The 22,636-nt window shown below is 46.3% G+C and overlaps 1 protein-coding gene across 1 annotated transcript in view; it reads right to left on the bottom strand.

The window, feature by feature from the left end:
- The window catches only part of SH3PXD2A (SH3 and PX domains 2A), a gene marked incomplete in the record, with an annotated part of 374,021 nt that extends 352,671 nt beyond the window's left edge, over window positions 1-21,350 (bottom strand). The window contains 1 exon segment of the mRNA XM_034775874.1: window positions 20,483-21,350. Within this exon segment, the coding sequence (XP_034631765.1) occupies window positions 20,483-20,554 (72 nt within the window).
- Window positions 21,351-22,636: the final 1,286 nt, after the last annotated feature.

Genomic DNA, 22,636 nt, shown 5'->3' with positions numbered 1-22,636 from the left:
GAACCTCAGTCCTTCTGTCCACAGGACCCCAATGGAAATTTTGCATGCAAAAGAACTGCAGGACATGGAGAAGAGTTTGTATTTTTCTCACCTGTACCTTTAAGATGCACAAGAAAGGCTGGTTAGTCAAAAACATCTTCAAAGAGTGCAAAGAAAATATTTTCTGTGATTAATTCTCTTAGTTTTATGCACCCTGTGCTTTTGTATAGGCCTTTTAAGTGTTACAACAAAGTAAGTTTTATGGACGGAGTTAGACTGGTTAACTTTGGCCTTCATTTTTCTAAAATAAATGACAGCTGGTGACAATCACCTCAACCCCTGCCACTAACCCTCATCTGCCAATGACTGTAAGGAGATACAACGGGATCTCACAAAACTGGGTGACTGGGCAACACAATGACAGTTGAACTTGAACATTGATAAGCGTAAAGTAACGTACATTGGAAAAAATAATCCCAACTGTACATATATGATGATGGGTTCTAAATTGACTGTCATTATTTACCACCCAAAACAGAGATTTTGGAGTCACCATGGATAGTAAGCAGCAGCAATCAAAAAGGCCAACAGTGTGTTAGGAACTATTAGGAAACGGATAAAAAAATCAGATGGAAAATATCATAATGCCACTATATAAATCCATGGTGCGCCCACACCTTGAATACTGTGTGCAGTTCTGGTCACCCTATCTCAAAGAGGATATAGTGGAATTGGAAAAGGTTCAGAGAAGGGCAACAAAGATGATCAAGGCAGGGTATGGAATAGCTTCCGTATGAGGAGAGACTAAAAAGACTATGGCTATTCATCTTAGAAAAGAGGTGACTAAAGATGAATATGATAAAAGTTCTATAAAAACATGAATGGTGTGGAGAAAGTGAATAGTAAAGTGTTATTTACCCTTTTACACAATACAAAAACCAGGAGTCACCCAATGACATTACTAGGAAGCAGGTTAATACAAACAAGAGGAAGTACTTTTTCACACAATGCAAAACTAACCTGTGAAATTCGTTGCCATGGGATGTTGTGATGTCCAAAAGTATAACTGGGTAAGTTTATGAAATATAGGTCCATCAATGGCTATTAGACAAAATGGTCAGGGACACAAGCCCGTGCTAAGGGCGATCTTATATAAACCAGAGTACCAGAAGTCGGGAGTAAAAGACAGGAGTGGATCACTCCCAAATTCCCCTGTTCAGTACACTCTCCCTTAAGCGCTGGTACAGGCCACTGTTGGAGAGAAGATACTGGGCGAGATGGACCATGGTCTGACCCAATGTGGCAGCTCTTCTGTTCTAACACTGCCTCAGAAACCAGGCCCAATATCTTGAGTGTGCTACCATAAATTTTGTCTTACCCTACAGCGTAATGGTTTGTTTCCTTGCCTTCATAGCTGTGGCATCACCAGGGTGGTTTGAACTGGGAGCCAGAGGTAACTGATGTGCTTATAAGTGCATCAGTTTGTCTTGGCTAAGTCTATTTTTAGGAACCTTAAAAGTGTCTGGTTTCCAGACAGTGGGTGCCCAGCACTTTCTGCAAATTCATGCCCCTTTAAGGTGTCTTAAACTAGACATCCAAAAATCCCTAACCATTTTTGAAAATCTTGGCCCCTTATTTCCTAGCTTTGCCATCAACTTGCTTGTGAAACCTTGGGCAAGTCATTTCATCTCTCCGTGCCTCAGTTTTCTCATCTGTAAAATGGGGAAGTGATCCCCTCCCCTGCTTCACAGGGGTGTTCTGGGGCTTACTCATGTTCGCAAGGCACTTTGCGAGAGTAGCCGAGGGGTTTTTAAAAGTGCAAAATATTGCTGCACGCTTCATAGTGCTATAAAAATGTAACCAAAAGTATTATCCTCATTTTTTAACATTTCAGCATGCTCTTCTTTTGTATCGAACACCAAGGTAGACGTAAGTGCCTGCTGTCTTCTGTCCGAACTGAATTCCTTATAAAAAGGAGCTGCTTTCCCAGTGTTATTCACCAAACATGCACACTTCTCACAGCGGGCATGTCAGGCTGCCCTGGGAGCCAGACCCATCACATGTGGTGGCACTTCAATTTCCTTGGATGCCTCATGCTCCAAACACACTGAGGATCCTAACGACAGTTACTGTGGCTCATCTCTCTGGTGCTTTCGCATGATGCGCATGTGTCCGCATACCTGTGAGACTGCTCTAATGCTCGTAGAGGAGCTCTACAAACGAGAGGCACAATGTAAGTGCAAATTATTGTTATTATTAGAATACGTATGCAAGTCCAGAGCTCAGGACACTACCAAATCTAGCATCGAAATCAGATTAAATGACCTCACTTTATTAAAAACATATGAGTGGTAAGTTATTATCTCATTTTACTCTGTTAACTATTAGCTGCTGCCATATAACATTCTGTTAGCACTTGTCTAACATAGGTATGTGAAATGCATAAATGCTTTGAATCTCTCTCTCACACACACACGAACACTTTGCCAAACATCTACAAGCCTTGCCCTCAATTCAAGATGCATGACGCAGCCTGTGAGAACTAAAAGGGATACCAGATGACAGCTGTTTAGATTGTCAGCGTCAGAAGAGGTCTTTTGGAGTGGAGGCTGGACACGTGTTTCCTTAAGCCATCAGCACAGTATCCTCCTTGAAGGAGACACTGACAATCTCAACCAGCCAGGGACTCAGTATGGCCATCAATTTCAATAGGAGCAGGAGTAGGCCTTGGGTTTCCATGACCTCACAGCATGGTTTGGCATCGTGGGGGACTGAAATCCTGAGGTTTGTCACAGACCCCTTAAGAAGCAACTGCCAAAAACAATTAAAAAAGAGAAAACAGTTAAATTAAAAGGAAAGTGACTTTAAAAGAGAGCGCTTTTGAAACTCCAAAGCACCAGGTTGGGGCCATTAGCTACACAAACTGGCCAACGAAGAAGCTGGTTTGTATCACCACGGTTATCTCTCCTGATTTGCAAGTGACGTGGTGAGCTGAGATTCAGCCTTTATGTGCCCGCCAGCATTCAGGGCTCCAAATTACACTGGCTCCCTTTCCCTCTGCTCCAGACTCTGGAAAACTCTTGTTATCTTTGGCCTTTGTCCCCCTAAAAACTTTTTCAAAGACCCAATCTGGAAATACTTATTGTTATTGCATCCGAAACAAAAACCCAGGCTGCCTCCCTCCCCAGCTCTGCTACCTCCCCTTTCACAGAACCAGGGTGAGCTTACAGTGCATTACCTCCCATTGGTGCAGATTTGCTGAAGTAAAGTGCTCTATAAACTCTGCAGAATGTCTGTACCGGTGGCTGATGGCTCTCTTTTAAGCTACCGTGCCTGTTCCCTACCAAAAAGCCAACCAACGAGTGGGTTATCTGTATGTTTAGAATATTAAATAGACACCATCTGCTTAAGTAACTGAATAAGATTAGAGACTCATTAAATGTAATGTGGGAACCTCACAAGATCTATTTTCTCCTCTACCCTTTTGCAAGCCTGTAGCATCATTCAAGGCTTCAAGCCTAGCTTCTGTGAGACAACCCTAAAGGAGTATTGTTATAATGGAGGAATTCACTCATCTCTTCTTTGCAATAAATGTCTACCCATCCCTAGGCACCAAGTGTTTTCAAAGGGCTGATGCCAGGGATAGTCAGGAGTCACGCCAGGCTAAAGCATCCCATGCTTATGTTGAGTGGTACCTTACTTGGCAAATAGTCCTGCTGCACTCATCCGAGTAAGGGTGGCTCAATCTGGCTCCTTGTGACCTTGAGCAAATTTGAATTATTCTGTGCCTATATCCCCCTCTTTAAAATGGGCATATGGTAATGCCTATTATACACTGGCTTAGCTAAAAGCTGGGATCCAACAGGATGACTGCCTCTTCACAGGAGTTGGTCCAGTAAAAGATATTACCTCATTCACTTTGTCTCTTCAATCCATGTAATAATATCCCAGCTGAGGCATGTATTAGCATTCTGAAGCCCCTTCTCCACCCAGATTGCTACACAAACCTACTTACTATTTTATACACACACACAGGCAGTGTTGCCAACTCTAGTGACATATCACGAGTCTCCAGATGTTTGGTGTTTTACTTAAAGCCCCAGCTTCTGGAGTCAGGTGATCATAGGAGAATCTCCACTTTCATTTTTAAAAATGAAGTAAGTTTCTAGCCCTCATGTTTGTGGAGAAAAAGCTTGAAAACGTGACCCGAGTGCATCCTAAAGGCTCAGAAACCAGTAGGCAGATATATAATTTTAAAAACTCTCAATTTTTAAAATAAGTTCATAGCTTTTTGGAACCTGGCTCATAATTTTTGAGCACTTGGGGCTGGCAATACTGAACGTGCATCAATTAATCTGTGATACTTTTGCTAGTTTGTGATGGGTGTATAGCCTTAAAAAATAAAAATCCAAGTGATGGATGTTAAAATATTTTGGTTGTATTGCAGCCATCATTATTATTAATTTTCTGAATTGCAGTAGCACCAATCAATAGGTGCCCTGGCCAGATCGGGACCCTATTGTGGAAGGTGCTGTACAAACACATTTCCTCGCCCCAAGGAATTTACAATCTGTAAGATAAGAGATGACAAGTGGGAGCACAAGGGAACTGAGACAATTATGAACAATGTGATAAGCAGTGGTCAGAGCACAGGCTGTGAATCCACTCTCACTCTCTTCCTTACCCCCTACCCACAACCCCAGTCCTATGATGAAATGACTTCCAGGGAGGCTCAAACCTTAACAAGCTCCTTCCACCTGCCCTAGCCCATCCAGTTATTTTATGCAGGCTCCCTACCAGCAGATATTTTGCTAGACGCTCTTATTTACCCACCTTATAAAGAGGAGCTGAGGCTTAAAAGTGTTTGGGATCCGTGGATGAAAGGCACCAGATAAGTTCAAAGCATGCACATGTATTATTAGTAATACCAGCCGCTAGACCTGTACAAAAATAAATTGCCACTTGACCCGCGGCTGGGAAGCAGAAGTTCTCCAGCTGCCAAGACCTAGATGTATGACATTGGCCTGTAAATGTGCGATAGTGTCCCAAAGCGAGAGGTACTATGCAGCAGAGGTGGGAGCTGGAAGTGATTATGTGAGGTTCACTTCCTTAACGTGTTTAATGTTTCTTCTAACCTTAGCTGTTCATGACTCTACAACTCTAATATTAGCAACCTGCAGTGGGTTTAGGGGGTTTGGTTGGCGTGATACAGTTGAGGAATATGCTGGGAAGGCACCAATTTCATCTCACTCCATATAGCACCCGATTATGCCATAATTCCTGCCCTGTGGCCAAGAGCTTGACTCTTGCTTCTCCATTAGCCTCTTATGCCTAGGAGGGAGGAATACTGGATCTGCACACAAATTGGGGTCCCTCCTTCACCACACCCAGCTGGCAGGAGTCTTCCTGCCTCCAGGCTACCTGGCTAAATTAAGAGATAATTTTGGACAGAGCTCAAAGTCAACAGAAATGGATCACAACATTCTGGCTCCAGGAGACACTATAATCTAAGGCCATGTCTACACTACCACTTATGATGGCAAAACGTATGTCACTCGGAGGTGTGAAAAAAACAACAACTCTGAACAACAGAAGTTTCGCCAGCGTAAGTGGCAGTATACACAGCGTTATGATGGCGGGAGACGCTCTCCTGCTGGCAGAGAGCAGCTACACAGGCGATCTTGCATAGGTACAGTTGTGCCACTGTAAGCTCGCTAGTGTAGACATGGCCTGAGTGTCGTTTTGTTTTGTTTTTTAAATGATCCATTCCTGGACATTAAGATTGCAATTAAAACCTTTGCAATGCAACCTGATGCAGTGGTGCCTTCTTAGGTTTACAGACAGCCTAAAACAATAGTTCTAAGAAAGGTCTGAAGGACCCAACTCCAGTTTCTGTGTTAACTCTGAAACCTGTTATATTAATTGTTAATTTGGCTACTGATCTTTTCAACAGAAACATCCACCGAATGTGCTTCTGTGTGGCATGATATTAACAGAAGCTAGAGAAGGGGAAAAACCTATTAGACTACTTGATCCATCCACTGGGGTCACTGAAAGATTGTTCCCTATAATCTGTTTTCCAGAGCTTTGTCCAGTATTGATTTAGATGTCACAAGCAATTTAATTTCTACTCTCTCTTTTGGGAGACAATTCCACAGCCTAATACATCCCCAGAAAAGACTAAGGTTTCAAGTGAAGAAGCTGCCACAGCAGGAGATACAAAATAGAAATATCTTGGCATTTTTTTTGAGACATGAACCTGGGCTTCAAAATTGGGCTATAAATCCCACCTACATGAAGGAACGTTTGGATTTGAGGCTTTGTTTTGCTACATTTAGAGTTGGAGGGCGGGTGCAATGTTTGGGTATGGATCTAAACCTCCACAAAGCTTGGGCATTTTCTACTCTAAGGTTTTAGTTCCGGCCCATTTCTCTCTCTTTTTATTTAAGAAGAAAATTTCTAATAGCAACAAGTTATTAGCACACAAAGTTTTCAAACCCAGGTGCCTAGAATTAGGCACCTGAATAACAGTGGCCTGAATTTAGAAGTGCTGAGCATCCACAAATCCCACTCAAGTCAATGGGAGCTGCAGCTCTGAGAATCAGAGCACTTTTGCCTGGGGATTCAGGACCCTATCTTTACACACTGACAACATTGGCCATGGTTTCTAGAACCTCTTCAAAGTTTTCCCATGAGGCTGCACTGGGCTTTTGACCAGCACTTTGCGCAAGACACAGACCACATTGAGAAGAAAAAGCCTGGGAATTCAGATAATGGCCTGCAATGAATGGGCATTCACTGACTCCAGCGCTGCTGACTTGGCTGGAAAGCCTGGCTTCTGGTAAAACCATGACGTGCTACTAAGTTTACTAGGAGGGAAATCCAAAGAGTTGGAAACGGGCCTGTGAAAAAAGTGACTTCACAGCTTTCTGACAGGCCAACAAATTAAAGACTATTGTCACTGGGGCAGGGCCAGGCTCTCCTGGAGTCCATCCAGGAGTTTGAGGTCACTGAGAGACTCACGAGTACGTCAGCTAGAGTACATTGCCATGTCATCTTGGTCACCCTGCGTTCACCCTGCGGGACCTTTTGTTTAACCCTTTGCTACCCAGCTGTGTAATAGGAATCTGGCGCAATTCTGCAGCAGTTTCCCATTTACTTAGAAATACGCCTGCGGTGAAGAGAAACTGGACAGGCCAGGATATTTGGGGTGCATTACAGAATTTTTCCATCTTTGGGTTACCTGTTCTAGGCTAGCTCCCTGTCAACAATGACCAACAACCATTGCTGTCTAAGGCGATTTGGTATCTTGTATGAACGGAGCTGATGGGTCTTCACCCAGTTCCTAGAGAACAGGTGAAAATCCACCAACATAGCTGTCACTAACTGGCTGTGCTTGGTTAGCAACCTCAGCCAAGGTCTGAATGGGTAACATCTCCTTCCCCCCCTTGGTTTGTACACTGGCTGTTTGGGACAGAGTGTCTCTCTTTGTACCTGTCTAAAATGCAGATGACTACAGTCGCTGACATGGAGTTGTCCGTGGCAGAGTCCACGCACTGAAATGGAAGTTCCAGACCAATATGCCATTAAGCAGCATCAGGGCTAGCAAACAACTGCTGCAATACAAATAACAAACCATTCTCCTTCTTGGGGTGGTTTCTCAGGGACAGACACACACATATGCACAAGACAGGGTGCAGGTGGGTACAGAGAGAACTCCACACTCTAGTGGTTTCTATCCAGCACTAAATTCACTCTAAATTTAGTGTAGATGGTAAAGAGTGGAATATTAATATGTATCTTCACAAATCAAGCATTTAAATGCTGAAATTAAAGTCCCCTCCATACATCTCAGAAATGAGTTGAAAGTCAACTATCCAAAACTATCCACAGTGTATTACATTTGTACTACCAAGTAGGCAGAATCTAAAGAAAAATTAAACAAAGTATTTTCTATAGCAATGATGGTTTGAGGATCACCTCAAGTATCCAAAATGAAGACATTCTGGAGTTTCAGTACCTCAAACTGCTTTGGAAATAGCAAGATTTCCTCCACAGTAAAATAACTCGTCTTCACATAGGGAAAACATAGTGTGTTGTCCTTATACTATGACTTTTCCCCCCACAGCATTAGGGAGAAATCACTAGTGCGTCTGCCACATCATTTTAAGGAGTAGAACTGGAACTCAGGAGACCTAGATTCTATTCCTGGCTCTGCCACTGGTCTGCTGAGTGAACTTCTGAAAATCACTTCACCACTTAATGCCTCAGTTTTCCCATCTGTAAAATGGGGATAATGATACTGATTTCCTTTGTAAAGCACTTGGAGATCTACTGATGAAGAGTGCTATAGAAAAGTTAGGTATCATTATTATTAAAGGGTCTATTATTTGTTTTTTAATCCAACTCATACAAAGAAATTGAATATAGGCCAACACTCCTGACAAAAACCCATCAGCCTGCTGAGCCTACACATGAACTACTGGTGGTACAATACCTTGATTACAGACAGAGTTTTATTCAAAGATGCCATGAGTCGGGAACATGTTTTAATCAGAATATAAAGCACATATTGACTCCTACCAAAGTCATACAGCTTTGCGGATGCTCCACACCTCTCAAAATCAGGCTGTCACAGGGTAGCTGGTCCTATGGATAGACAGAGCCCAGCTCCCCTGGACTGATGTGAAAGAAATCTGATGAGGTTCAACAAGGACAAGTACGGAGTCCTGCACTTAGGACGAAAGAATCCCATGCACTGCTACAGGCTGGGGACCGACTGGCTAAGCGGCAGTTCTGGAGAAAAGGTCATGGGGATTACAGTGGACGAGAAGCTGGATGTGAGTCAACAGTGTGCCCTTGTTGCCAAGAAGGCTAATGGCATATTGGGCTGCATTAGTAGGAGCACTGCCAGCAGATCAAGGGAAGCGATTATTCCCCTCTATTCAGCACTGGCGAGGACACATCTGGAGTATTGCATCCAGTTTTGGGCCCCCCACTACAGAAAGGATGTGGACAAATTGGAAAGAGTCCAACGGAGGGCAACAAAAATGGTTAGGGGGCTAAGGCACATGACTTACAAGGAGAGGCTGAGGAAACTGGGCTTATTTAGTCTTCAGAAGAGAAGAGTGAGGTGGGATTTGATAGCAGCCTTCAACTACCTGAAGGGGGGTTCCAAAGAGGATGGAGCTCGGCTGTTCTCAGTGGTGGCAGATGACAGAACAAGGAGCAATGGTCTCAAGTTGCAGTGGGGGGGGGGTCTAGGTTGGATATTAGGAAACACTATTTCACTAGGAGGGTGGTGAAGCACTGGAATGGGTTACCTAGGGAGGTGGTGGAATCTCCATCCTGAGAGGTTTTTAAGGCCCATCTTGACAAAGCCCTGGCTGGGATGATTTAGTTGGGGTTGGTCCTGCTTTGAGCAGGGGGTTGGACTAGATGACCTCCTGAGGTCTCTTCCAACCCTAATCTTCTATGATTCTATGACTGGAGCAGTTGAGCCCAATCCAGCTAAATAAAGAGGGCTGGGCTACATCTAGGCCTGTAAAGGGTTACTAGTAGGCAGCTGGGAAGAAAGGACTGAAGCAGGCTGAGCCCTGGTCAGCAGAGGCCACACTGGAGTGGAGCTAACCCCTCTGGTGAGTCCCTGGAGCAAGGAGTCCCAGGGCTGAAGGATGTAACCCTACAGCTCCAAGAGGGGAGCAGAGCTGGAGGAGACAGGAAAGCTGCCAGGAACTGGAGAGCCAGAGACCCCTGGGAGGGTAGTCCTGAAGCCTGGTGCCAGGTATTGACTTAAGACTGTGTTCTGGTTGTTTCTTAACAATGGTTAAGAAAGAATAAACCTCCTTGACTGGGACTGGCCCTGGCAGCACATGTTAGGACATGGTCTGCAGTGTCTCTCCCCTCCCATTCCCCCGTGACACAGGCGCTAAGGCTTTATAAATGACAGAACAGAGTGGCTGGGTGAATTGATATTAGGATCAGGACTTTCTATGTTTCTAATCCCAGCTCCACCTACTGTGAAATCACAGGATAATTGCTCAACAACCCCTTGTGCCTCAGTTTACTCATTTGTAAAATGAGGTTGACCCCAACCTAGTTACCCAAGGGAGCTGGGGGGTTCAGCAATGTGTCGGGCACTTTGAATATGAGAAGGGGTGTATGGGTATTATTATTATTACTGTCAAACAACTGAGTTAATACTGCACATGTTTTCAGTTGCTTTTTAACCCTCCCTACCTCAGCCACCGCTATATTTTTTAAAACAACATACTATATTAGAAACGAGGCTGGGCCTCTCTTGGTCTACTCTGTTCACAGGTCTGCACACACCCACAGCAGGTTTCCTTCCACAGCTTCTGGGTTTCCTCTTTCCTGCTCTCAGGAGCTAGCTCAAGAGTTCATTTTAATCCTTTCGGGGAAAGGTTGAACTCTGCACCCTGGGTATCCTGCTATTAATTGATTTATCTCGTTAGACTGACCTCACACTTGGTAAAGCAACCACCATCCTTTCATGTATTTATACCTGCTCCTGTATTTTTCACTTCGTGCATCTGATGAAGTGGGTTCTAGCCCACAAAAGCTTATGCCCAAATACATTTGTTAGTCTCTAAGGTGCCACAAGGACTCCTCGTTGCTTTTGCTCAGTAAAGGGGAAGTGAAGGGGAAGAAGATCACTTAACCTGCTCTGCTCTTCCTGTGGCTTCCCTCCAGGAAAATACTTAGCAAGTTCTTGTTTGTTTATTAGTTCCAAGTGATTTTAATGCTGAGGAAAGTTGCTAGACTGATAGCCCTGGACGACTACAGGACTTCACTTAGCACAGCACTACCAGTGACTGTGCACGCTTTCCTATCTCAACCTAGTGCTAGAAAGCCTGACGGACTACCTCTTGCAGGAAGAGAGCCCAACGTGAAAGCATCTGCTCCGGTAGTAACTGGACTGAGACCCTCAGCTTGTGTCACTTGAGGCCAGACAGCTGTCAATGTCAGACAGAACTTGTCACCAATCTGGGGAGTATGCATAAATCGCCCCCCCCCCAGCAATTCTCCAGCTACCAGACCTGGGGGAGAGCTCCAGACCTCTGCCTTGCAGCAGGGTGGTGAGGTAGCAGCTTCTGCCCAGCTGGGAGCTGGGGTCTTAGGGCTTCAGCCCTGTGGAACCCATCTGCCGGGGCTTGGGGCTTCAGCAGGAGCAGGGCAGAAGCCCTGAGCCCTATGGGGTGCCTCCTGCGGGGCTGAAACCCCGAGCTCTGGCAGGTGTGCTCCAGCTCTTGAATTTCTGAAGATGTTCGTATGCAGCTCGGAGGGTCAGTAAGTTTGGCCACCCCTGCTCTAGTGTTATTAAATAGCTTCCATGCAGCTTGCAGGCATTTCACTGCTGTGACTGTTCCTTTTAATTTCCATTTACCTAGCTTCCTCATTTTTGTTTAGCTCCCTTTTTTTGAAGTAAAATGCTACTGTGGTGGTGAGTTTTGCTCGCGTTATTGTTTTTTGTTTTTGGTATTCCCCTCCGCCCCCCAGCAATTATATCAAATTTAATTATATTATGGTTGCTATTACTGAGCAGTTCAGCTATATTCACCTCTTGGACCAGATCCTGTACGGCACTTAGGACTAAGGCCTGGTCCCCACTAACCCCCCCACTTCGGACTAAGGTACGCAAATTCAGCTACGTTAATAAGGTAGCTGAATTCGAAGTACCTTAGTCCGAACTTACTGCGGGTCCAGACGCGGCAGGGAGGCTCCCCCGTCGATGCCGTGTACTCCTCTCGCCGAGCTGGAGTACTGGCATCGACGGCGAGCACTTCTGGGATCGATTTATCGTGTCTAAACCAGACGCGATAAATCGATCCCAGAACATCGACTGCCTGCCACCGGACCCGGAGGTAAGTGTAGACGTACCCTCAATCAAAAATTGCCTCTCCCCTTGTGGGTTCCAGGACTAGCTGCTCCAAGAAACAAGTCCTTCATTATAACTTACAAAACTCATTTCTCCTGTGATGAACAGAAAAGACAAGTCTATAACAGCTATTAGTAAATTGGTCAATGTCCTGAGGTCTACACAGTGCGAGTGTAGACACCGCATTACCTAGGTTGACAATAACAGTCCTCCCGCAGATATTCCACAACACCCAACACTGACCGCTCTGGTCACAATTGTGAACTCCACTGCCCAGGGGTCATAGATGCACTCAGTCTTCTTCAACCCTTTAAAGCTCCATGAATGTTTGAAATTGGCAAATACACTAACCTGTGTGTGTTAAACGAGGGATGCTATTAAGTAGTCAAGAGTTTGTTTAAAAAAGTTTTACAAAAGCCAGTATTAGGTTACTGTGCAGGACTCTGTGTGCTTCATGAACTATTTCTACTGCATGCCCAAGGCAAAAAGGTATCAGTTTTATTTACAACATGGTACCACTTGACTATTCTATACAAAGCTCTCAAGTGTCTTCCAGCATCCCTACTCTTCCCTGTCATCCCTGAGAACTGCTCCCTATTGTGCTAGCAGGCACTGACTCAGGGGAAGTGACATAAAAAAGGCAGATAAAAAGATGTATAGTAGAAAGTGTCCAGCTGTTTCCTCCCAAATGACTAAATGAGAGAGCTGGTATGTCACTTCCTGCTGCAGGTAGAGTCACATTGAATCCTTCTTCCTGTTTAATTCTTATGGAATGGGAAGTGGCTTTTAGGAAGACAATGACATAATCCAAGGGCTCGTAACTTTTCTAGTTGTGTATTTTAATCCATTACCAGACGCTTTAACCACTAGCCAGACTGTCTTCCAATGTAAGGGACAGAGACAGCAGATTTGAGTTCTATTACCAGCTTCCCCCACCGAGTCACTGAGCTTGGGGAGTTAGCCTTTTTCTCTTCAATTGCCCCATCTGTAAGAGACGCATAATACAGACCTAGCTCCCAGCAGGGATGCTGTGACCACGATTAAGGCTCTGATCCTGCAAGCTGCTTCACACATGGACCCTTACACAGTTCCTTTGAAGTCAGGGAGGTTTGATGCAGGTGCAGGAGCTTGCCTGCGGAGGGCAGCTTACAGGACCCAAGTGTTTGTACAGCACCTTTAAGTGTAGGTAACATTTTCAGAAGTGCCGGTGTACACGCCTTAGCAGCCTAAAGCCTTTTCTACATGTACAAGATGCATCCATTTAACTTAAAATTTTAAGCGACTAACTGGGGGGCCATGATCCTCCCACTTTTTGAAAGTGGATGGGCCTGGCCCGTCCACTTTTCATCATGGGCCCCGCCCCCTGCCCCTCCTCTTTCCTCCCACCCCGCCACAAGGCCTCGTCCCCCCAGCCAGCAGCTGGAGCATGGGCAGCAGTGGGGATCCCCCCCCCACCAAGAGCAGCCCTCCGCTCTTACCATAGACAGGCTGTAACTCTTCAGCCCTGCCAGAAGCCGGTTTGAGGTAAGAACCACCTGGGCAGCTGTGGAGAGCTGCAGACCCTCCACCTGCCTTCAGCAGGGTTCTGGGGGGGGGGGGGGAGAAACACACATGGGCCAGGGGCTGCTTTTGGGGGGGGGTCCCCCAGCTCCAGACAGGTGAGTGGGGCCAGGGAGCACAGGTCCCTCCCAGCTTTGCCAGGGCCTGGGGAGGGGAGGCAGGGGCAGGGAAATGGTTTTGGGAAGGCTCCACCACTCCTGCCTCCAGCAGCTGTCCCACAATGCCCAACACTGACCGCTCTGGTCACAATTGTGAACTCCACTGCCTGGGGGTCACTGGGAGCAGAAGCTTCCCCTCACCCTTTAAAGACCTTCCATGAATTTTTGAAATGCCTTTTCCCGATTGCCCAGCTTTGTGAACACACCTAGTAAATGTCCATGTTTGTGTGCAACTGCCCAGTTGACCGTGCCAGCTTCACCCTCCAGGCAGTCTCCAGCCTGGAGGAAACAGGACCTATTGGCTCTCTGGGGAGTGCAAAGAGAAGAGGCTGTGAGGCACAGCTACAGACCAGCCCTAGAAATGTGGATATCTACGAGCAGATTGCACAGGGGTATATTCAGGGGAAGGGGTACGAGAAGGATGAGCAGCAATGCCACAGGCAGACCAGAAGCCCAGGGAGGCAGAGAGCCAATCCAGTGCCAAGCCACTGACCTGCCACTTTTACAAAGAGCTGTACGCCATATTTGGTGGAGACCCCACCACCCTGCGGACCACTGTGGATACCTCCGAGAACCCCGGCCGTAAATTGCGAGGAGGAGGGATCTGCAACTGGGGGGGGGGAGTCCAGCTATGCTGAGAGCCATGGCCTGCTTGAGACTCCATGACAGTCCAGTCAGTCCCAGGAGTCAAGCAGAGGGAAGCCCAGTGCAGAGGAAAGAGCCTTAGTTAAGTGTGAAAATGTATTTTCCATTACAATGATGTACCAATGGCGCGCCCTCAGCCATAGGTGCACTGAGCTCTTTTAACAGCCCTTGTGTTTGGCTGTTCCAACTCAGCAGACAGCCACTCCACCTCCATCCTGGGGGCAGCTTTCCCCCCCCCCTTTGTCTTACAGATAATATGCAGGAAACAACACGCAGCTATAACCATTCAGATATTTTCCTCACAGAAACCCAGTCTTGTGAGTAAACAACACCAGCGTCCCTTCAATCTACCAAAAACACATTCAACTGACATTCCGCACCAGCTGAGCCAGTAGTTGACTCTTTCCTTGGTGCTGTCGAGGAGGCTGACGTACATCTTCATAAGCCATGGGAGCAAGGATCAGGCTGGATTCCCCAGGATCACTACTGGCATTTCAACATTGCCAATGATGAGCCACTGGTCAGGAAATAGTGTCCCTGCTTGCAGCTTTCTGACCAGTCCTGCGTTCTTGAAGATACGAGCATCATGCACTTTCCCTCACCAGCCAACATTGATGTTTGTGACATGTCCCCAGTGACCCACCAATGCTTGCATAACCTTGCAAAAGCAGTTCTTTTTATTGATATACTCTGGGACAAGGTGGGTTGATGCCAAAATAGGGATGTGCATATCATCTATCACTCCAACTCAGTTTGGGAACCCCGCTGCTGTAGATCCACCCACTATACCTTGCACATTCCCAAGAGTCCCAGTCCCTCATAGCAGGAGAAAATTAATCGCCCTGCACATTTGCATGACAGTGGCCCCAGAGCAGATTTTCCAACTTCAGAATGGTTTCCCACTGACTGCTAGCAATCCAGCAATACAAGTGTCTACAGTGCGATCACCTCTAGCTTCTCCACTGACAGCGCATCTCTCATTCTTGTATCCCTGCACTGGAGGGCTGGGACAAGCTTGGTGCAGAGATCCAGGAACATGGCCTTTCACATTCAAAAGTTCTGAAGCCACTTCTCATCATCCCACACCTGAAGTAAGATATGATCCCACCAGACAGTGCCTATTTCTGAGACCCAGATGCAGTGCTCCACCATCTGCTCCGTGAATGTCACCAACCACCTTGAATTGGTTTTCGCTATGGCCCACAGCAATCTGTCTTCCTTGAAACTGTCATGTTCCCCGCTGATGCGGTTTCTTACAGCTCTGCAAATACTGGAGGATCGTGCGTCCTGTGCTTGCAATGTTCATGACAATAGTGCAGAGCTGTGCAAGTTCCAGGCCTCTGTCAGAGCTGGATAGCAGTGCAAAGGGCCACGAGAGATTTTTTTTTTTTTTTTTTAATGTGTGAAAGTTATGGGATATGGCTGGCACTATGGGATGGAGAAAACTGCATGGTGGGAACTTGACTCCTTGTTCCCAGTTGCCCCGGGTGACTTATTTCTGCCCCAGCAGGCATTGCCAAAACTTTCCAAAAGACAGTGCACTGGATGGTGGTGAGTGGCAAACGAGGCCACCTACCCATGATGTACCACACTGTGCATCAACACAAGCTCTCCCGGTGAGTACATACAGCACCAACGCAAGGAATCAACTATGCATGTGGAGTGATATACTAACTGTGGCAGCTTTATGCCAGTGTAATTTGCGTCAGCCAAAATTTGTAGCATAGACATGGCCTCAGATCACCCACACCAGCTTAACTAAATGGAGTTGAAATCACACCTTCAGTGAAACTAGTGCAACTTTCTTGTGTAGACCAGATCTATGTCCCTTTGAAAGCAGGCAGGACTCAGGCTCCGAAGTCACTTTTGAAAATGCTAACTCATGTCTAAGACACTGCTAACAACTAACTCAGTTAAAAGCAGGAATACTTCTTCAGATATAAAGGGATATTCCTGTCTGAGAAGCAGCTCTGAATCACTGGCCTTGTGGGGTTTCGTGTTTGTTAGCGTCCCCCTAACTCCAGAGCAGATTTGTCCATTTTAGAAAGGAAAAAAAAAAAAGGCATCCACTTTCAATTTCCAGCTCTGCAAACTCAACCTGGCCTCTGAAAGTCAGGGTAAGCCCCTTTTAACCCATGAATAACCAGCCACTAGGGTGACCAGACAGCAAATGTGAAAAATCAGGACGGAGGGTAGAGGGTAATAGGTGCCTATATAAGAAAAAGACCCAAAAATCGGGACTGTCCCTATAAAATCGGGACATCTTGTCACCCTACCAGCCACACATTGTCATACCTGTGCAGCCCCCCCGAAGACAGAGGGCAAAATTCAATCCTGCAGCTGGAATTTAGTTAACTATTCCATTGATGCATAAGCCAGAACGGAATCCAGCTCCCACTCCCTTGTTAGCTCTATAGGGCTAACAGGAATAGCAAGGATCTTTGTCATTAAAGCAAGTAGATAGGACTCTGAATACACAAGGCGAGCAGATCTGGTAAGTAAGTTGGTAAAATGTTAGTCAGTCAGTTTTTCAGAAATGCCCACATTTTACAATAATTAGTGTGACCTGCCCAAACTTGCTTGTGACATTGAGCCAAATCCTACCCTCCCTTCACAGAAGAAGCAAAGAGTTGAACATCTGAATAGAAACACTTATTCCCTCACTACATTAAGAGATTAATAATCACATGCATTGGTTGACAATCATGTTCAAACAGCTTGGGTGAAGTGGTTACAACTTCTATTTACAGGAATTCATGCAAGATCTATAGTGTGAATCATATGGAGATCACATTAGGAAACAATTACTCTGGCAAGGAATTAGAGATAATATGTGACTCAGATGGCTGGAGCCAGCAGCACTTTTAACTGTTTCAGTTGCAGAGAAGGTCTAACCAGTTCTGTCTGACGTCACAGGCATTTTACCTTTTCTCAGCCTGTGTGCTGTACTGCAACCAAGCACCACTGTCACAGGAAACCAAGAGATGCTGGAAGAGAAAATTTGTACCAATGTGCGTGTCCATTACCTTGGGATCTCAGCATAAGCACTCAAGAGAGTACAGTGATGACAGTAGGATAATACAGATCATCACCATACATCTGGTCAACTGTGGAGGAGAAGACAGCTGACATAATGGCGAGGCCATTAATTTGAGGATATGGGAAACAATCGGGATACGAAATACTTGCACTTATCGAGGCCTTGTCTATCCTACAAAGGCTTTGCTGGAAGAGCTGTACCAGAATAGTTATTCTGGCAGGGGAGACATGGTGTACGCCAACAGATGGAGTTTTTCTTTCAGCAATGTAACACCACCTCCACAATGACATTAGCTAGGCCAACAGAAGCATTCTTCTGTCAGCAGAGTTGCATCTACACTGGGGGGTTTGCCAGCATAGCTATGTTGGCTAGGGGGATGTGATTCTGCCCCCCCCACACACACACACACACTTCTGACCAAAACAGCTATGCCATCAAAACTCTGGTGTAGACCTGGCCTGATATCGGATGCGAAGTTGGAAATGGATGGAGAAGATAACTTCCTCTCATCTCCTGTAACAGCAAGAGATTCCAAATCTAAGCATGCCAAATAAGCAGAAAGGCCTGTATGGTCCCCTGTATGGCAGCTAGGGAAGGATGGAGGAGAGCAAGCTCTGTACTTAAGGCGACCTGCAGGGAAGAGAAGCTGTGTCCCTTTTTTTGCTGTTTTATGGATATATACAGCAAAACTGGCTGTTTTTGTTTTTTTAATATAACAAAGACACATGAGAAATTCTGGTCTGGTCTTCCCTGGATGGCTCTATGGTAACTGGAGAAATAGGGAAATTGCCCTGAAAGTGTCAAGAGGAGAAGAGATTTTAAATCGTTGTATAAAATGTAAGGTCAACTCCACCTGTGAAAACAGATTCAAAATCGGAAGATTGGCAGGGTTGTGAATAAGGAACAGGTTTTGTTTCAAACTGTAAATGATGCTCTAGGTTTTAGATCTTTCACATGTATCCTGTTAGTTATAAAGAATAAAAATAAACCTTTGTAGGTAATTTTTTAGGGACCAAGTTATGATTTTATTTATCTTGCATCTTTTGTAAGTTCATATAGTGTTTTATTTACAGTTACTAAAAACTTCTACATAGAGATCACAACACAGCAATAAATTTCAGCCACCTCTGGGGAGACACACAGCCGCCATATAACAGAGTCAGTCACAACAACGTTACACAGGAATTGAAGAACAACTCTTTATCCAACATGAAGTAATGGAGGAATAAGTACAGAGTGCAATTGCTCAAGTGGCAATCTAACAGGACATCAGGGTTAACACCTCCACTCTTCGAAAGCATACACAGGACCTATAATTACTTAGGCTGGGAGCTTTAGCAAGAGTACAGCCCGGAGGGGATGTGGCTGCAGGCTAACTGCTCAGAATGCTTAAACACCAAAGTAAACTATGCCTAGGGCTTTGCCCTGGTTTTTGAGCTGGACTCACAAGGCTACAACTACACTGCATGTTAAGAAGTGTGATGACTGATTCGTCTTCTAGAACATAAAATCAACTCTTCTAGGAAAGTCCACTAAACCAGTGTTGGTTTTGAGAAGAACATGCAAAAAAGGGTTATGTAACTAAAACCCAGACAAAGTTAGAGAATTCAAAAGCCTTGTCTAATTGATGTGTATGTTTCAACCCCAGGGCACAGAGGCACCAAGGGAGCCTACTCTATTGCATGCCATCAGCACCTTTAGGCAACACCTCCACACAACAGGGACGGACATACTGTAGTACTGATATCTTGGGAGGGTTTGCAGCAATCCCTGTCTGATGTTTCTCCATTTAGCAGTGAGGTGTGAAGACAGAAGGTGAAGTAGACATGAAAAGGAAACAAGTGTTGAGTCTGCCTTGATAACTTGGCAAATACATGTTTCAAAACACAAAGTCTTCTTAAAATTTACAAGACCAAGGAGCAAAATGCTCACTTGATGCCTCAGCACCTCCTCCTTGGCTAACTCCAGAAACCTACAGCAGCCGTGTCCTGCTCTGCTCCCCACTGGACCAGAGCAAGCACTGCACAATTTACTGAATTGGATCAGGGTTTAATAGGGGAGTTAAGGGACCCCTTGCATGCTGAACTGGAACTTTGCTGAGCAAGTAGGGCAAGTCCACCTTAACAATAAAAGGAAACAAACAAAAAAGAAGCAACATCAACACAATCTATTTGGGGTGATGAAAAACTAGTGGGGGAAAAATTACAGTGAAATCTCTATGACAGTCCACACTTATTAAGCTTTGGAGTAGCAGCCCTGTTAGTCTGTACTAAGAGGACTCCTCCCCCCTCCTCCTCTATATATAGTGTATGAACTTATCAAGTACAGTTCTCCCCCTCCTTTCATAGAAGGTCACCTCCATTAAACAGTCTCTATCTTACTTACTTGTATGGCCACCCATTCTCATAGTAGCTAAGCATCTTCCAATCTTGTGTGTATTTAGCCCCACAACCCCCCTCTGAGGCAGATCAGTGCTATCATCCCCATTGTGCAGATGGGGAACTGGTACACAGAGAGGCTAAGTGACTTGTTTAAGGTCACACAGGAAATCTGAGGCAAAGCAGGGAACTGAACCTGGATTTCCCAGGTTAGCACTCCACTCACTGGAAAAGCATCTGTCCTAAGCAAGCTCTAGAGATAAAGTGGTTTCACAATACTCCAGCAATATATAAGAAAACTATCAACTACAAAATTGGGAGAACTATTTTGGAATATAGTCAACTGCACGGACTTTAAAGGGGCTCCTCTAAAAGACACCATGTCTTGCATATACTAAAAATGCAAATTTTTACCCTCCTATGATCTAGGGAGCAGATGGAAAGATATTACTCCCCACTGGAGTTCAGCTCAAGATGCAGTTATGGTGAGTGACTTGCAGGTCGACCCACTAGAACTGTAAATCTAACAGATTGCAAATGTTTGATTTTGTATATTAGCAAATTCCACTGCAGTGGGGGTTTTGGGGGAGGGGACTGTTGCTTTTGGCATGGAAAAGTATTTTGTAGGGATTTAATGGGCACGTACAGAAAACAATCCAGCCGATATCACTTTACCTATATGCTCTTGAAAACACTGCAAATATCTGTTGAATGATGGGGCAATAAATGACTCTTAACACATTTGCTCTTATAATAGGATTTACCCCTGCTACAGCATGCAACATGAATCAGAGGGTAAGCATGTCAACTTGTCTGTACTCACATAGTGCTTAGAAGGGTTTCTCCTTTTCTCCACATCCACCACATTTGCGTCCAGCACGCTGTAGGATAGCATCTTCACACACAAAAACCAGGAAAAGCAAACAGGGCCCAGCTGTATCCTTGTATTATTATTATTCTTTCAAATCAGCTCCTCACCGTCCAGAGGATTTCCTAGGAAGCTGGGAACCTGTGCCCTGCAGAATAAGAATTTTTTAAATGTCCTAAACAAAACAAAACAAAACAAAAACGGGAGGAGGGGGGCGTGGATCAACTTCCAAAAATCTTTTCCTCCCCTAGATTTCACCCCCTCTTGGTAGGTTTATTTCCAAGACTTATTCCTCTTTGGGTGGAAATCGCTAATAGTTAGGAGGGAGATGACAACGAACACTGTCCAGATTTGTCCCTCCGCGAAAAAAAAAAGGGGGGGGGGGAAGAAGAGTGTTTTCAATTGCTTCCAAGAGCTGGACTAGATTTCCCCTGGGGGGTGGGAGGTAACACCCAGAGTCAGTGTCCAGGTGGCTGTCCTCCACGCGGGGGGGAGTGTGACGGGTGGTCTCCAGCTGGCTCTACCTTGAAGGTAGATGGGGGGCTCCGCGGCCCCCGGGGAGGTAGCTCCCTTTTGCAGGATGCCCCCTTGTGTCTGTCTCTCCCCCTGCCTGCCCTGCAGCGGCCGCGGCTTTGTATCTCCTGCGCCCCCGCTCCGCAGCCCCGGCCCCTCCAGCTGCGGCCCCCGGTGGAAGGAAGCGCGGCGCGAGCGGGGCAGGGATGGAGCTGCTCCCCGGGGCGCAGCGGCAGGCAGGCGTGCGCGGCTCCCTTCCCCACCGCGCTCGCTCCGGGGCTCGCTCGCTCGCTCGCTCCCTGCCGGGCCGCTGCCACCGAGCGCTCGGCTCTGAGTGCGGCCGGCCGGAGAGCGCGGCCGGGCAGGGAGAGGGGCCGGCGGGCGAGGGGAGGGGCTGGGCAGGAGGGGAGGGGCTGGCCGCTGCCAGGCGGCAGGGGAGGGGTCAGGTTCCCAGGCAGAGATAGGGGGGAGGGGTCTGGGGGGGTCGCCCAACCCAGCTAGGGTATAGGATCATCAGGGACAGCAGGCACAGGGGTCTCCCCTAGAGGCCCCATGGGACAGCACAAGGAAGGGGTGTGAGGGTTTCCCCCCACCCAGCACTCTAGGCAACCAGCAGTAGAGGCCCCCCAGCCACAGCAGGAGGGCTGGGGTCTCCCCCGCACACCCAGGCACCAGCTGTTGTCCAAGACACCCCATATGCATTTACATTTATTATTTTTAAATCCTAGTCAAAGCGGCGGGGAAAGGCTGGTCCAGCTGGGGATTGGCTAGGTGTTTTCCCTTGGAGCTGTAACAGTGCTCAGATCCCAGGGGACAGGCACAATAGCTTAACCCATAAAGCCCCATAATACCCCTCTGCGGGAGGCTTAGCAAAGGGAGAGGGAGTAGGGACTAGTACTTAGAGCAGTGGCCTGGAAAGCAGAACTGATGGTTTCTGTTCCCACTTCTGCCCACTGATCCACTGTGTGACATTGGGTATGTGGCTTCCCTGCTGGGAGCCTCAGTTTACACAATACGTAAAATTGAAACAACATTTACCCTCCTCATAAGGCTGCCATGAAATCTCATTATAAGGACACTGCCTTCTCTCTGTAGTTAATATTGCAGCAGGCTTTGCATTATGAGATTTTAAGAAGTTGGAGGGGGCAAAAATAGATCTTGTTCATTTAGCATTACAGTAGTGCACAGGGGCCACACTGAGAAAGGAGTCCCATTTTGCTAGGCACATTACAAACCCAGACTAAGGGAGCTTACAGTCTAAATAGAGAAGGGAAATAGTCTTATGGACAGGTTTCAGGGGGTGGGGAATGGAGGCCCAAGCAGATGAAGGGTAGGATTTTCAACAGCTCTCAATGGTTCCCTACTGCTTTTGGAAATTCACCCCAAGTGACTTGTCCACAAGTGTCATGTGTGACTTTGGGCAAGCTGAGTATAGACCAACTCTCCCATGTCACAGTCAAGAGCTACAAGTGCAAAACCACCCTTCCTCCTTCAGACAGAATTGTTGCACTGGCCCCAGGCTGACCTGCATAGATCTGATCTATGTCCAGGAGATAGGACAAAAATTGAACGGACATCAAGCAAGCCTGTTTCTCC

Source organism: Trachemys scripta, chromosome 7 (assembly GCF_013100865.1).
Source record: "Trachemys scripta elegans isolate TJP31775 chromosome 7, CAS_Tse_1.0, whole genome shotgun sequence".
Lineage (NCBI taxonomy): Eukaryota > Metazoa > Chordata > Testudines > Emydidae > Trachemys > Trachemys scripta.
This window is presented reverse-complemented; position numbering and strand designations above follow the sequence as displayed.